Below are 15,976 nucleotides of genomic sequence, written 5' to 3'. Positions count from 1 at the left end.
GACAGACAGAGACAGAGAGAGAGAGAGACAGAGAGATAGATTTTGTATGTATTCATTCAGGTATGCAGGTTCCTTGAGAGGCCAGAAGAGGCGATAGGACGCCTTTGATCTGGAGCTCCAGGTGTTTGGCAGCCCAGGAAACAAATATTGCAAGAACAGATGGGTCTTTCTTTTCCACCTCTAATTTTTTTTTTTTTTTGTTTACTTATTCACATTACATCTCGATAGTTACCCTTTTAATCATATCCTCCAATTCCCACCCTCCCTCCCTCTTCCATTGTATTCTCCTTCCCTTGTCCTCTGACAGGGGGCCCTCCTCCAACCCCATCTGACCAGAGTTTATCAGGTCTCATCAGGATAGCCTACTCCCCTTTTCTCTGTGGGCCTGCAAGGCTGCTTTGCCAAGGGGAAGTGATCAAATTACAGGCACCAGAGTTCACATCAGAAGCAATCCCAAATCATCCCACCATTCCAACCACAAGCTGGAGGATGAGCTATGCATTGGCTACATAGAAACATGGGGTTGAGGTTCTCTGCATGTATTTGGTTGGTGCATCTGTTTGTGCAGGAGCCCCTGGGTCCAGATCCGTGGTCATTGATGGTCTCTTTGTGGAGCTCCTGACCCCTCTGGGTCCTTCCATTCCCCCACTCTTCCATAAGACACTCAGCAATATGGCTTGAGTCTATCTGTGAGTTTCAGCATCTGTATCATCCTCCACTGGGTGGAGTCTCTCAGAGGACATCAGTGTTGGGTTAATATCCACCTATAAGTAAGTACATACCAAATATGTCTTTCTGGGTCTTGGGTTTACTCACTCAGGATGTTCATTTCTACTTCCATCCATTTGCCTACTCATTTCAAGTTCTCCTTGTTTTTGATAGCTGCATAGTATTCCATTCTGTGAACATTCCACAGTTTCCTTATCCGTTCTTTGGTTTAGGGACATCTAGGTTGTTTTGAGATTCTGGCTATTATGAGTAAAGTGCTATGAACATAGCTGAGCAAATATCTTTGTTGTATGGTGGAACATCTTTTGGGTATATGACCTGGAGTGGTATAACTGGGTCTTGAGGTAAGGCTATTCCCAGTTTTCTGAGAAAGCACCAGATTGATTTCCAAAGTGTTTGTATAAGTCTGCACTCCCACCAGCCATGGAGGATTGTTCCCCCTTTCTCCATACCCTCTCCAGCACGTCACTTGATTTTGTTTTTTTTTTTAATTTTTAATTATTAATTTATTCTTGTTACATCTCAATGGTTATCCCATCCCTTGTATCCTCCCATTCTTCCCTCCCCCCATTTTCCCCTTATTCCCCTCCCCTATGACTGTTCCTGAGGGGGACCTCCTCCCCCTGTATATGCTCATAGGGTATCAAGTCTCTTCTCGGTAACTTGCTGTCCTTCCTCTGAGTGCCACCAGGTGAGTTTGTTTTTTTTTTAATCTTAGCAATTCTGACTCATGTAAAATGGAACCTCAGGGTTATTTTGATACTGTGTTTGCTTAGAGTGTGTTTTTTTTCCTGTGAACCATTAAGCGTTGCATGAGAAACGCAGAGCTGGAGCTGGGTTAGAAATTCATCTTGATTCCATCAGCAGGAAAGGTGGCTTTCCTCTGTTTGGTTTCTGTGTTTGCTTTAATGTTTGTGGTTAGGCAGTTACCTTTCATATCATGTAACGATTAAACCAACTCTAACAGAACTGTTAGCTGATTTCTCTCATTATGTGTCTCTTTTCTTTTTAATTATAGCTTTTATGGATCTGAGAATTGTTGAAAGAGATCCTCAATCACAAGACAGGCACCAAACTTCCATAGTTGAATTTACCTTAGGATTCTCAAAATGATGACTTCACATCTCAGAGAATGCTTTAAGCCTAGGTCAGAAGCAAATGACCTTAATGTAGACAATGCCAAGTTTATTATAACCCAAGGTTCTGCTGTGCAGTTTGGAGAAGACATCGCCCACTTATCACATGCTAGACTCAATTTCTCCCAAATGGCAATTGCTCCTGGGCAAAGCAGGAGATTCAAAGACTGTGGGAGATGTTAACCCCCTTGGTTGCACCCATTAAAAATGAACAAGGAAAAAATTATTTCTAAGCTGATCATGGAGCAGGTTCTCATCACTGAGCCATTGCAAAGAAAAGTTTGCCTTGGCAGAAAAGTGAACTTCAAGTGGCAGAAACATGGGCAGATTCATACAGGGTCTGAGTGATGAGTGCTTGCAGCTTTCTGTCACGCTGAGTAACTGGTATGATGTGAGAGATAGCTAAATCAGGAATAAAGACCATTCATTATTTGCATTTGGAAAGAAATATAAGGAAGGTATTGTGGCTTTTGTTATTAATGAGATTGTACTCACTCCATCAAAATACGAAGGAGAATATCCAGTGCTCTAAATTAGCATGAATAAAGCAAAAAACAAGCCAATTGATAGTTTGATGAGCATATTTAAACTTAAGCTTGTTTAAATAGTGGCAGAGAGACTGGAAAGTTGACACTTAGACAAGACTTTCTCCACCATAAAGTAAGGTCTGACTTTCTTTTTTTTTTTTTTTTTTTTTACACTTTTATTAATTTATTCATATTACATCTCGATTGTTAGCCCTTCCCCTGTTTCCTCCCATTCTTCCCTCCCTCCTGCTTCCCCCCTTCTCCCCTCCCCTATGTCTGTGATTGAGGGAGACCTCCTCCCCCTATATATGCTCTTGGAATATCGAGTCTCTTTGCTTTTCCTCGTTAGTCATCAGAGAAATGCAAATCAAAACGACACTGAGATTCTATCTTACACTCATCAGAATGGCTAAGATCAAAAACTCAAATGACACCACATGTTGGTGAGGATGTGGAAAGAGAGGAACACTCCTTCACTTCTGGTGGGAATGCAAACTAGTACAACCACTTTGGAAAGCTATCTGGCGCTTTCTCAGAAAAATGGGAATAGGGCTTCCTCAAGACCCAGCCATCCCACTCCTTGGAATATACCCAGAAAATGCCCTACCACACAACAGGGACATATGCTCAACCATGTTCATAGCTGTTCTATACATAATAGCCAGAACATGGAAACAACCCAAGTGTCCCTCAGTAGAAGAATGGACTAAGAAACTGTGGTACATTTACACTATGAAATACTACTCAGCTATTAAAAACAAGGAATTCCCAAAATTTGTGGACAAATGGATTGATCTAGAAATTATCATAATGAGTGAGTTCACTCAGAAGCAAAAAGAGACAAACAGTATATACTCACTTATATCAAAACACTAGTCCAAGGGATACATACCATGAAAAACTTTACTTACCAAGAAAGTGGGTCAGAGGAGAGGACATCCTATTGAAACTTTAGGTGAGAGTAGCATGGAAGAATGGGGAAATAGTAGGACCCACAGGGTCCTGGAAACCTACAAAAAGAACTTTATGACAGGCAGATCTGGGTCCTGGGGTCTTCCTCAAACTAAGGCACCAGCCAAGGAGAATATAGGCAGTAAACTTTGAACCCCTACCAAGACCTAGCCAACGAACATGATATTCTCCACCGTTGAGTGGAGAGTGAGATCTGACTCTCGCACGAACCCTGGTGCCCCTTTTCTGACCACGTTCCCTGGATGGGGAGGCCTGGCGGCATTCAGAGGAAGGATAGCAAGTTACCAAGAAGAGGTCTGACTTTCATACAAACTCTGGTGCCCCATTTCTGACCATGTCCCCTTGATGGGGAGGCCTGGTGGCACTGAGGAAGGATAACAGGTCACCAAGAAGAGACTCGATACCCTATGAGCATATACAGGGGGAGGAGGTCCCCTTCGGTCACAGACATAGAGGAGGGGAGTAGGGGGGAAGCGGGAGGGAGGGAGGAATGGGAGGATACAAGGGATGGGCTAACAATTGAGATGTAATATGAATAAATTAATAAAAAAAGAGTCTAGGGGATATGCCATGGGTCTGGGAGATGGTTGCTTACCTTGAAATCAAAAGGACTGAACTGGAAAGTCAGCACAGACTTACACATGTGCTTCAAAACACTAGCATGATTCCACTGAAACATGGGATCAAATTGACTATATGGCTTAAAGATTAGCTATTTCATGCCAATTAGATACTCTGTGTAGAAAACTGAGTTTGCAGAATGGTGGAGTAATGTTTCTGGCATATGTTTACATGGCAGTGACACAGCCATAAGAATTTCTTTCATGAGGAAAATAAAATGCATCAGTGCACCTCTACCAGTAAACTTCCATTACACAGACAAGGAAAAGGTGTCCATGTGGAATGGTTAAAAATAATAGTAGGAGGATATTCTGATATCTCCCTGATGACTCTTCTGCAACCTTAAAACAATCAATTATATACCTATGCATCGTGCAGTCCTTGATGCCAGCAGAAGTTTGCCTATTCTACACTGTAATCACTTGTTTGGCTGGTTTACTCATTGTTATACAAGAAGTAATCATGATTTTCTTTAGAAAATCCTTTGCAGAGGTTCATTTTCCTCTAAAGTTTATGAATGGTTTGGCTGTGTGTTTGTTGTCAATGGGTTTGCTGTTTGGACTCAAACCAACTAAATCACTAAACCGCTATTGGCAAGAAAGTCATGAATGTTCATGTCATCTCAAATGCTGGCTAGAATAGAGCTTAGTGTTGAGCCTTTGTGTCATCTATGGTACCTTAAGGAATACACGGAACACTCCAAAGACTTATGGGAAAACTGAGCACTCCAAAGACTATGGAAAACGTTTTCTTGCTACTCCTCACAATTGCTTCTTTGAATGTATTTGTGTAATTTGGTCTTTATTGTTACTCCAAGTTGTCTGAATGTAATTCTCAATCTCTCAAGTAGATGGTGTTGTGGTCACACAGTTGCTATGAACATAACAATTGTTCTATTTGGAAAGAGGCCAGGTAATCATAAATTTATAAGGTGACTATTCAAGATTCTAATCACACTCATAGGAAATACTGAGCCATTCCCTAAAGGACACACAATTGTGTTTCCATGGAACACATCAGTAGATGATCTTTTCTTTCCTATCAAGACAGTGAAAACCACCGAGGGAAGAAAAAAGATAGAGTAAGGCACACTGATTCTGTTTCTACTCTTTTTTTGCAAGGCAAGCTCTCTCTATGTTATCTTGGCTGTCCTGGACTCACTTTGTAGACCAGGCTGGACTCGAACTCACAGCGATCCGCCTGCCTCTGCCTCCCAAGCCCAGCCTCTATTTCTACTTTTTAAAGTGAGATGCTAATAAATGTTTAGGTATAATAAGAGCCACATCCTGTTACGTAGAAGCTTCTTCCTGATAGGGTAGACTTCTCCGTTCACTCTGGGGCCATGTCTTGCTACTGAAGCCTGCTTGCTGCTATACTAAGGTGACTCACTGCAGGTTGAGGATACTTCCTGCTAGGTGAAGCTTCCCCATTCTCTATACCCCATGTAAATATGGCTTACTATGTAACCACAGCCTCCCCCATGACATTTGCCATTTTAAAGGCTATAATATCTTACTCTGTTTCTTTTCTTTCACCACTTCTGTCCACTAAAAACCCTAGGATTCAAATACTAAAGACAGAACCAGCCATTTACACAATTCTTAAGATAATTTAACTTATTAAATAATCACAAGTCTATCTAAAGGAAAAACTACAATGTATATAAAAATGCTTTTTTATGTCAATAAGAGAGCAAAAAAATATAGGTGTATTCTATTTTAATGCTGAGGAAGAAGCCACCTTACATGTTCTTAAAGAAGGATTTCCTGAGTGATTAGCATAACTGAGTTTTAGACACACGTGTCTTCCTTCTCTATGAAATGATGGCACAGGAAGAATGTTTTGTGATTTAAGCACCTCAGGAAAGAAGAAGCTGTCAATTCACAAGTTAATTTTCATTTTTAAAATATTTACCTTCTGTGAATGGATATTTTCTCTATATGTATGAATATGCACCACAAGATGACTAGTGTCTATGGAGTTCAGAAAAGAGCTCAGGACCACCTGGTATGGATGCTATCTACCAAATGGGTTCTTGGGACTCAATCAGATCTTCTGCAAAAGGTACAACTGTTCTTGTCTCCTTATATCAGCCTCTAGCCTCAGGAGAGTTTTTTTAGGAAAAAATATTCATGAACATAAAATAATTTTTAAGAATTCAATTTAGGGGAGGGGAATAAGGGAAAAATGGGAGGGAGGGAAGAATGGGAGGATACAAGGGATGGGATAACCATTGAGATGTAACAAGAATAAATTAATAAAAAAATAAATTAAAAAAAGAATCCAATTTCTTAAAAAAATAAAATAAAATAAAAAATTCAATTTCTTCATGCTTTAGGAAAATATATAATATGAAGATAGAATTTTGTCCATTGCTAAAATATTCACGAGAACAATTTAAAATCTTGCCAACATCAAAAGTCAAAAAAGACGGATGAAAGAACCACTGTATAATACTTCTAGTGGAAGAATTGCTACAGTTATAATCATTTTTGAAATCTTCTGTAATTATATTGAGAGAGTCAAATCCCAATATACAGTGATACTTAATAAAAGGTGGTCCATTGGAATGCATCCTTATGTATACCTGGATTCAATTAAAGTTCACAGCACCCTCCTTCATGATAGCTCACACTGAGGAAGTACCCAACTTTATACTTAACATGTATAAATTGTTTTATACAAATACAATAGGGTTCTCTACAACATAAAAGTCAACAAAGAGTGGCACACACAACATGGATGAATTATTTCTAAACCTTGACCTGGAGGATGGAATGCACACAAACCTAAGACTTCTCCCTTCTCCCAGACCCCTTAACACCTGAACATTTTTGAATGAAAATGTGGATATGACCACACTAAGGTATTATTGAAGAGAAAGATTTTATTGTAGACATAAAGGAGAGAACAGCCAAAGACTTCTGGAAGGGTACAGAAAGAAGTACAGTAGCTATGGTCTGTAGACTGAACCAAACAATAAGAGGAGGTAGAGGGAAAGAGCATAGGATGAAATGAGAGAAGAGAAATGGCCATGGAAACCAAGCTGTCAAATTGCGAAGAGAAGAACCAAGAGGAAAAGGGCCAAGAAAAATAGGAAAAGCCCGAGAATACATGGACAAATATCAATTTATATGAAAGAGAAGGTGGGGCAAGGGAAGTGAAGCTCAGGGGCTACCAAGATTTAGGGCAGTTTGGAGGTGCTGAGTGGATTCAGGACTCTTTAAGAGGAACTTGTAATGCTGTAAGAGTCCAGCAGACAACGTCTACTCTGATAAGTTAATAGGCACCCTACTTACTCATTTGTCCTGAATATCTTTGGGACCAAACAAATTTGAGATGTTGAAACTGTCTAGAATGCTAGGGGATAGGGAAAGTGTCTTAAGGGGTAAGGCCATGTAATTTGCCTTTTCTTTAAAAGTGATAAAGCCCTGTCCCTTCGCATATCTCTCTGACTTAATCTTTGTGCTCTGAGGACAGACAGAAAAGTTCCCTTCTCATTCCTAATTACTTCCTTGGAGTGGCTCAGTTAATTTACACATCCTTTTGTTGCTGTTATGTTTTCTGACAGGTATTTAGGACCAAATTGTTCAAAAGTTCCTTCATTCACTAGTGGAGATGTTGATCTAGAGTTGCGTTGAAAATCACCAATCTTCTGGGAAAGAATATCAGGAGATTATGAATCTTTAACTGAGGGAGAGTACGTCACCATAGTTTCAGCAGAGACGTATTTCTCACGGCAACAGGCACAACAATGGTGTCGTCGAGGTAAGTGACCAGAACCTAGAGGTTGTAAGAACTGAAAACATTAGAAAGTACTTTTTGGAGAAGTCACACTTGTGCTTTAGGCAACCTCTTACTTATTTCTTAAGAGAATCTCTTAATTTTAGCTCAACTTATTAAGAATTTCTTTCAACAGGCCTGTTTTAAAAGATGAACAGTGGCGGGAGTAGAATAAGAAATTAAGGGAAGAAAAAGTAGGAAGGCAGGGAAGCAGGAAGAAAGAAAAAAAAAACCTCAAGGTATAGATATGGTAGGGAAAAGAAACTCTGGTGTTGGTTTGGAAAGTGGGAACTTGAATGGGATTTTGGGAGAAAGTGGTGCTGTTTTCAACTCAGGGCAGTGTGGACTGTCTCCAGCCTTCCCTAATCTGTATGAACCCTGTTCCTTCAGTAAACTGCTACTGAGGTTTTCTTCTTTTATTCCTTCATTTAACTCTCCCTCTCCTCTGTTTGTCTCTCTCTGTCTGTCTGTCTCTCTCTGTCTGTCCCTGTCTGTCTGTCTGTCTGTCTCTGTCTGTCTCTGTCTCTCTCTCTCTGTCTGTCTCTGTCTCTCTCTGTGTGTTTGTGTGTGTGTGTGTGTGTGTGTGTGTGTGTGTCCATCTCCCTCAACTTCTCTCCATCTCTCTTTGCAGGTTTCTTTGTAATTTTTAGTTTTTAAAAGGAAATGTTTTGATTCTCTACTATTCTTTACTGATGACCCCGGGGATCACACCCAGGGCCTTGCAATGCCTGGAAAAGCTTTGAGCTACATCCCTATCTCATCCTAAATATCTGGATGTGTGTTTTATTCGTTTCCTTCCTCCTACTCACCAATTTACATCATTTTGGAAACTGCTATATTCTATATTTGTGTCTAAAGAGCTGAGTGAAAATAGTGGGTGAAAGAGAAGATTAATACTCTTAAATTAAAATTTATTACTAGTGATAATATTATAGGGTGATATTTCTACTAGAAGCAAAGAATTTTATGGAAGCTTGTATATTAGGAATTAAAAATTGAGTGAATTACAAGCGAGGGATAAGTTCATGTTAATGGTACATTTATTGTCTTGGTACTTTAGCTATTCATAAATATGACAGATTTTTTTTAATTCTATTTCTCTTTCACTAAACATACCCTAAATTTTTTAGTTATATGGTTGCAGCTTACATGTTATGTGCAAAAGCATACATATACGGTATCATATGATGATTGCCCCTTTAACCTGTCCATTTTAGGAAAATAGACATAGCTATGTTGGGCTTTATTTATTTATTCCTTCTGCTATGGTCGCTATTGAGAGTTTCAGGCGCTATTGACTATCTACCTGATGCCAAGCATTGCTGTCAGTAAGTGAAGCACAAACTAAAACAACAAGACGGCACCCATGCTAAGAAGTGTAACCGGTGGATGAAATAGCAATTTCTTTTTCATATAAAATGTATTTTATGCACATAAGACGCCTACACCATGAGAGATTCTTTCAAAAATATTTATTACAGTTCCAACAAAATTAATAAACCATACAAAAATATTTTAGAGAATGAATTGCCCTTAGGAGGAAAATTATTACGATTGAGGTATATTTCATAAGGCAAAGAGGAATGCAAATTTATGCCATGTGCTTCAAGGAAAATTTCAGGGACGTAAACAAAACTATTTTCCTCAAATGATTCTACCCACAAAAATAACAGCGCAGCCACTGTATCACAAAGGAATATGTATTATAGAGTTTATTCTTCTACAATTTGACGTACTGAAAGAAGATTCATATAAATGGAGCCAGAGTGTTGATCTTTCATTCATGAGACTCTGGATTTGATTCCCCAGTCCTTCAATGTGATAATTTTACTACAGGGAAAAAAAAAGAGAGAGAGAGAGAGAATGACCATGGCAGTTTTAAGTGTTGCTCCCCCTGACATCCTCTCACCCCTCAATGTGTCTTTTATAATACTTTTCACTTTAATGACACATGTGTCCTGTTTCCCTTCCCTTGATTCCTCAACACCTCTTCCCCCCCCACCACCACCACCACAGCTTCTGATCTCAATTCTGGTTTCATAGCCCATCACCACTTCCTTTTGAATCTTAGGTACATATATGCACATTGTGATACATGTCCCTCTTTCAGAAAGAACATTTGAATTTTTTTCTAAGATTATACCACCTTGGTATGACCTGTGAAAGTCTATCTAGTTATTGAAATTGTCATGATTTTATTTTATTTTTTATACATTAACAAGATTCAGCTGTGTATAGATACCATAATTCCATTATTTGCTGACAAACATCATCTCTTTGCTATGTGGGAAATATAGCAGTTAACACAGATATACAGTATCTCTGTGGTAGGACATATAGTCTTTTGGGTATATATAAATGCCCAGAAATTATATAGCTGTGTTATATTGAAATCCTATTTTTATTTTATTGAGAAATCTTTGTATTTATTTCTACAAGGAATGTAAGCCTCTCTTGAAACTCAGACACATATGTACATTGATACTTCGTAGTATAAAATGAGAATTTTTTCCCCATACCATGGTTAGCACTTGTTGTTATCTATTCTCTTGATGTTAATAATTGTAAGGGGTGAAATGGAATCTCAAAGTATTTGTAATTTGTGTTTCTTTGGTAAATAAATATGATGAACACTTAAAAAAACATTTACTGCCAGTGTGTGCTTTGTCTTTAAAAAATCTTGCCCATTTCATTAATATGTCCATTGACTGGAAAGTTTATGAAGACATTGCTTAATCTTTATTTTTCTTTATTCAGTCTGGGATTTAAGCTGCTGGTTGAAACACAGAAGCTAATGATTTTTTCCGGTTTTGTAAGCTATAACTTAACTTGGCTGATAGTTTTCTTTAATATGCAAGAAGCTTTTACCTTCGTGAAACTGCACTCATTAATTCTTGGTGCATTTCTTGTGGTATTAGTATTGTTGCCTTGTATTTTTAATTTTTTTTTCTCTGAAAGTTTCAGAGTTTCAGCTTTAGAATAGTTATCATTAATTTCTATGCAAGGTGAGTGGATATAGACATATGTCCATTCTTTTGCAGGTGGAAATACATTTTACACAAAGTCACACAGTATCAGAACAGCTGCTCCCCTAATCACACCAAACAGTCAAAAGGAAATGATTGCGTCTTTGACAACTCGTCCTGAGAACTACTGAGACTCAGCAAGACAATGGTAGGGAATTAAGGCTCCCCATTTATCACTCTAACTCAACGTTGGCCATTTCCTGTGTGACTCTGTATTGTCTCCCATCTCCAAATCCTTTTACAGCGTCTGTCATTATGAATAACAAGTGTTGATGACCCAACATGTGGGAGATTCCATAACATTACAACTGGAACTTGGTAATTAATTTTTAATTTTGTTGAAGACAAACTACCATAATTTTGACAGCTTTTATAACATTTTACTTTCCTTCACAGCCTGTACTAGGGATCTTTTCCTCTCTATACCCCACCCCTTTAATTCCTGCTTTTATTTATGTTAATTTGTCTTGGGTAATACTTGTTTATATGTTATGTGACAGTCTTTGATTGCCATTTTAATTTTCATTCCATTTTACTCCCTTAATTATTGATGTTGAGTCTCATTTTGCACACATTTTAGATATTTAGAAATTTACCTATCACAAAACTATTCTCTTATTCGATTTATATTTTTTGTTTTTCAAAGTTAGTTTTAAATATTCTTTTGAGGGCAGAGGGGTGAATCAGTGTTTAGAAGTGCATACTGCTGTTATTTGCATCTGTGTTCAGTTCCTAGCTCCTACCAGTAGCTCACAACTGTCTACAAATCCAGCTGTAGGAGATGCCAAACCTCTGGCCTCTGCTGGCACTCAAACTCACACGTAGCTTTCCAAACATACACCTAATTAAAAACAATATAAATCTTCAAATAAATATTCTTTATTTCATCATTTACTGTAAATATGATTCTAAAATATTTTCTATTATTTCTCTTGATGAACTTTGAAATCTGTTTTATGTGAACCTCAGCCATAATGGCATTTAAAATATTTCTTTGAATACTTACACCAATACATGGTGTTCCTTCAAATGCAAAGTTATATTGCTGTTGTTGTTTTAGAATGAGCTTGTCTGTGTGTACCTTTGAAACTGCCTCTATAGACCAGATTAGCCACAAATTCATAGATATGACTGCCTCTCTCTTTGGAGTCCTAAAATTAAAGATGTCCACCATCATACCTAAGGAAAATTAGACTTTAGTAAACATAGCCAACATTTTCCAAGCCATTGAAATAATAGAGAATATCTAATTTATATTAAAATAAAACCATTAAACATTCTTTTTTCAGTGAGAGAGCTATATAAATACAATACCGTGATGGATATTTTATTTAACTTCATTTCATAAACTATTGAACATTCGTAATGCATTTCCAGGATCTCTTAACTACAATGGTTTTATTTACCTTTCTAATAGGAATAAAAATGAATCCTGCAAACCTGGTGATGGGAGTTTTCTCCTTCTCCCATGTTACAGTGGGAACGCTTGGCAATTCCTTAATTCTCATTTATCATGTCACTTTGATATTCAGTGGAAAGCATTTAATGCCCAAAGACCTTATTATACAGCACTTGACTTTTGCCAACTGCTTGTCTATCGTCTCAAGAGGCATTCCACAGACAATGTCTGATTTTGGACTTAAGGATTTCCTTGATGACACTGGATGTAAATTGATAATGTATATTTACCGAATAACAAGAGGGATGTCCCTGTATACCATGTGCCTACTAAGTTGCTTCCAAGCAATCACAATCAACCCCAACAATTCCAGGTGGATGAAACTTAAACTCAGAGCCTCTGAGTACATTGGTCCCTCCTGCTCGCTCGGTTGGCTTGGGCACCTAATTCTAAATAGCTTGACTCCAGCGAGAGTGTCAGGCCCCAGTTACAACAAAAATGTGACTAACAAGGTGACTTCTGAATATTGCTCATGGTTTGCCTCTGGCAATATGGCAACTGCACTTTACATGCTCTTACTGTCTGTCTTTGACGGGCTGTGTCTGGCTCTCATGGCCTGCTCAAGTGTCTCCATGGTGAGTATCCTCTACAGACATAAGAGACAAGTCAGGCATATCTACAGTGCTCAGCACTCTCTGAAAGTCTCGTCTGAGGACAGAGCCACCCGAACTATTCTCATCCTGCTGTGCACATTTGTCATTTCTTATTCATTTTCTTCCATTCTGATCATCTTTAGGGCCTACTCTAAAGGTCCAGTGCTGTGGAAAGAGAGTGTATTTATATTTCCAGAAATATTCTTTTCCATATTTTGTCCCTTTGTTCTCATCCACAATTCTATTTGTAGCCAACTTTTGCCCTGCTGTTTTAAGAGATAGCTCCCTTTAATTTTGACATAATCTCTGGTCATCTATCTTTTCTTATTTACTTGCATATTCTTTTATTGTTTTATAATATTAAGGTTTCAGGCAGTTGGAAAATATCAAGCACCCTATAACTGACTTCTGCCTCATCTTGTTTGATTTCTAGTCATTTTATTACTACACTTTTCTTACAAAATTTACTATACAGTAATGAGAAGTTTTCAAATATGTGGATCCACTGTATTATACCAATTATTAGGAGACCATAAGAAAAGTACTCGTGAGCAGGAGAATACATCTAAGAAACTTGTATGAAGGATCAGAAAAGATTTGCAGGTGCTGTGTGTGTGTGTGTGTGTGTGTGTGTGTGTGTGTGTGTCTGCATGCACTTATTTTACATGCATGTATTTTCCTACATGCATGTCTGTGCACTACATTGATAAATTCAGAGGTCAAAAGGGGTGTTCAGCCATTAGGACTTGAGTTACAGAGTGTTTCGCGTCATCTCTCACTGTAAGAGGTATACTCGGTGCACTCTGGAGGAGTAATCAGTACTCTTAAGCAGAAAGCTGCATTTCCATCCCAAGATGGTGGATTGAATTTTAATTTTTTAAAATTTTGTATAGCTATATGTGCTTCAGTGTATGTATTGTACCACATGCATACCTATTACCCACAAAGGCAAGAAAAGCATGTTGTATCCTCTGTCTTTGATGGGCTGTGTCTGGGTCTCATGACTACTTGACATGGTTGCTTGGAACTGAACTTGTTTCCTCCAGATGGTATCAACATGCTTTTAGCACTGAGCCAGCTCACCAGCCTCAAGCTGAAAGGGGGACATAGATGAGATAATAAAAGGACAAATACGACATGATCACATAATGCACATGTATGAAAGTATCATAATGCAACCCATTAGTATGTACAACAGGACATGCTTTAAAATTAAAAGTAATTAAAAATGTCACAACAGACCTGTGGCACATTTGCCTCCTTTTACACACACGAGCATCTTCATGAATATCTAACAGCTACATGTCAAGTGCTTGTAACATCCAGTTTCTAGAAAATACATAAAAATATTTTAATTATGTCTAAATCTACTATTTACGTATATTCACTTTTTCTAGAAAATATACCACTGGCCTTGTGGTTTCTCTTGAAGATTAACATTATTAACATATGTTATTTATAATAACTTTCCCTTGGAGGAAAGTTATCTTTTTCTGCAAAGAAAAAAAAATGTGTCTAATCTGGGGTACTCTGGTCACTTAGAGAAGGCATACCTCAAATAACTAAGGTATTTACCACATAGGAGATAAAAAATATATCTAACATATATGTAGAAACGCTACATGTCAACAAATGGACCTTTTGAGGGAGATGTAGAGGAATTGTAATTTAAAAGATGTGTTGCTCTGGCAAAAGATCACATCCAAAAACCTTCTAGATCTATGTGCTCCAACTTGAGTCCAAACACACCTTTAATCCAGGAGACTGAGGTGAACCTTGTATAGAGCGAGTTCCAGGTAAACAAAAGCTTAGGTCCTGGTGTGCTGGTACATGTCTTTAATCCCAAACAATGAAAGTAAAGTTAGTTTGTAGAAGGAAGCACCCACGTTTGAAAGAGAGATCTAATTTAGTGGGCAGAAAAGGAAAGTGGCAAATCAGAGAAGATTTGACAGAATAGGATATGCCCAACTCCCGTGAGAAAAGAGAGGAAAAGAAAGCTACTTAAGGGATCAACACATAGAATGAGAGAGAGAAGAGGGAGTTTTACTAGCAGAGGTTTTTAATTATACTTTTTTTATATATTACACCCCAATTGTAATCCTCTCATCCTTATCTTCTTGTTCCCACCCTCGCTCCATCTTTGGCCCTATTCCTCTCACCTAGACCTTTGGCAGGCGGGGCCCTCCTCCACAACCACATCTTGTCAGGTCTTGTCTGGTTAGCCGGCATCCCCTTCCTCTGTGTTTCCACGGGGCCTCTCCACCAAAGAGCAGTGATCAAATCACCGGCACCAGAGTTTGTTCAAGAGGCAGCCCCTCATTCTTCTTCCCTCTTCTCCATGCGGAGAATGAGCTGCCCATCGGTTACATCTGAAAAGATGATGTGGGTTCTCTGCTTGCAATGTCCTTGCATGGAGCATCAGTTGTTACAGGTCCTTCTTGGGTCAAGATCTACCAACCTTGATAGTCTCCTTGTGGAACTCTGGACACACTCTGTGCTCATCCTTTCATTCCCCCAACTCCTCCACACAACTCACAGAGCTTTGACCAGAGTCCTGATGCAAGTCCTAGTATCTGACCTGATCCCTGGCTGGGTGGAGTCTCTCAGAGGACATCTTGGTTGAGCTAATACCCACTTATAAGTGACTATATACAATGCATGTCTTTCTGGGCATCAATGATCTCATTCAGGATGATCATTTTTAGTTCCATCCATTTTGCCTACAAATTTCAACATTTCCTTGTCTTTGATAGCTGGATAGTATTCTGTTGTGAGTTAGAACACATGATATTTGTTAAAGATGGTATCTTTTTTTCCATTGTATGGTTTTGGATTCTTTGACAAAAATCGGGTGTCCGTAGTTGTGTGGGTTTATTTCTGGGTCTTTGATTCGATTCTATTGATCCACCAGTCTGTTTCTATGCCAGCGCCATGCAGTTTTTATTAATGTTGTTCTATAGTACAGCTTGGGATCTAGGATGGAGATAAGTCCAGAAGATCTTTTGTTTTACCAGATTACCTTATCTATGCTGGGCTTTTTGTTTTTCCATATGAAGTTCTTTCAAGGTCTGTAAAGAATTTTGTTGGTATTTTGATGGGAATTGCACTGAATCTATAGATTGCTTTGTTA

At 38.5% G+C, this 15,976-nt stretch overlaps 1 protein-coding gene across 1 annotated transcript; it reads left to right on the top strand.

Moving 5' to 3' along the window:
- Positions 1–12,159: 12,159 nt before the first annotated feature.
- On the top strand, positions 12,160–13,128 carry LOC127203080 (vomeronasal type-1 receptor 4-like). Its single transcript, XM_051161887.1, has one exon. It carries the CDS (start codon positions 12,160–12,162, stop codon positions 13,126–13,128), a length of 969 nt encoding a protein of 322 aa, XP_051017844.1.
- The last annotated feature ends 2,848 nt before the right edge of the window (positions 13,129–15,976 follow it).

Source organism: Acomys russatus, chromosome 19 (genome assembly GCF_903995435.1).
Source record: "Acomys russatus chromosome 19, mAcoRus1.1, whole genome shotgun sequence".
Taxonomy (NCBI): Eukaryota; Metazoa; Chordata; class Mammalia; order Rodentia; family Muridae; genus Acomys; species Acomys russatus.
The sequence above is the reverse complement of the archived record's forward strand: the minus strand, read 5'-3'. Positions and strand labels throughout refer to the sequence as shown.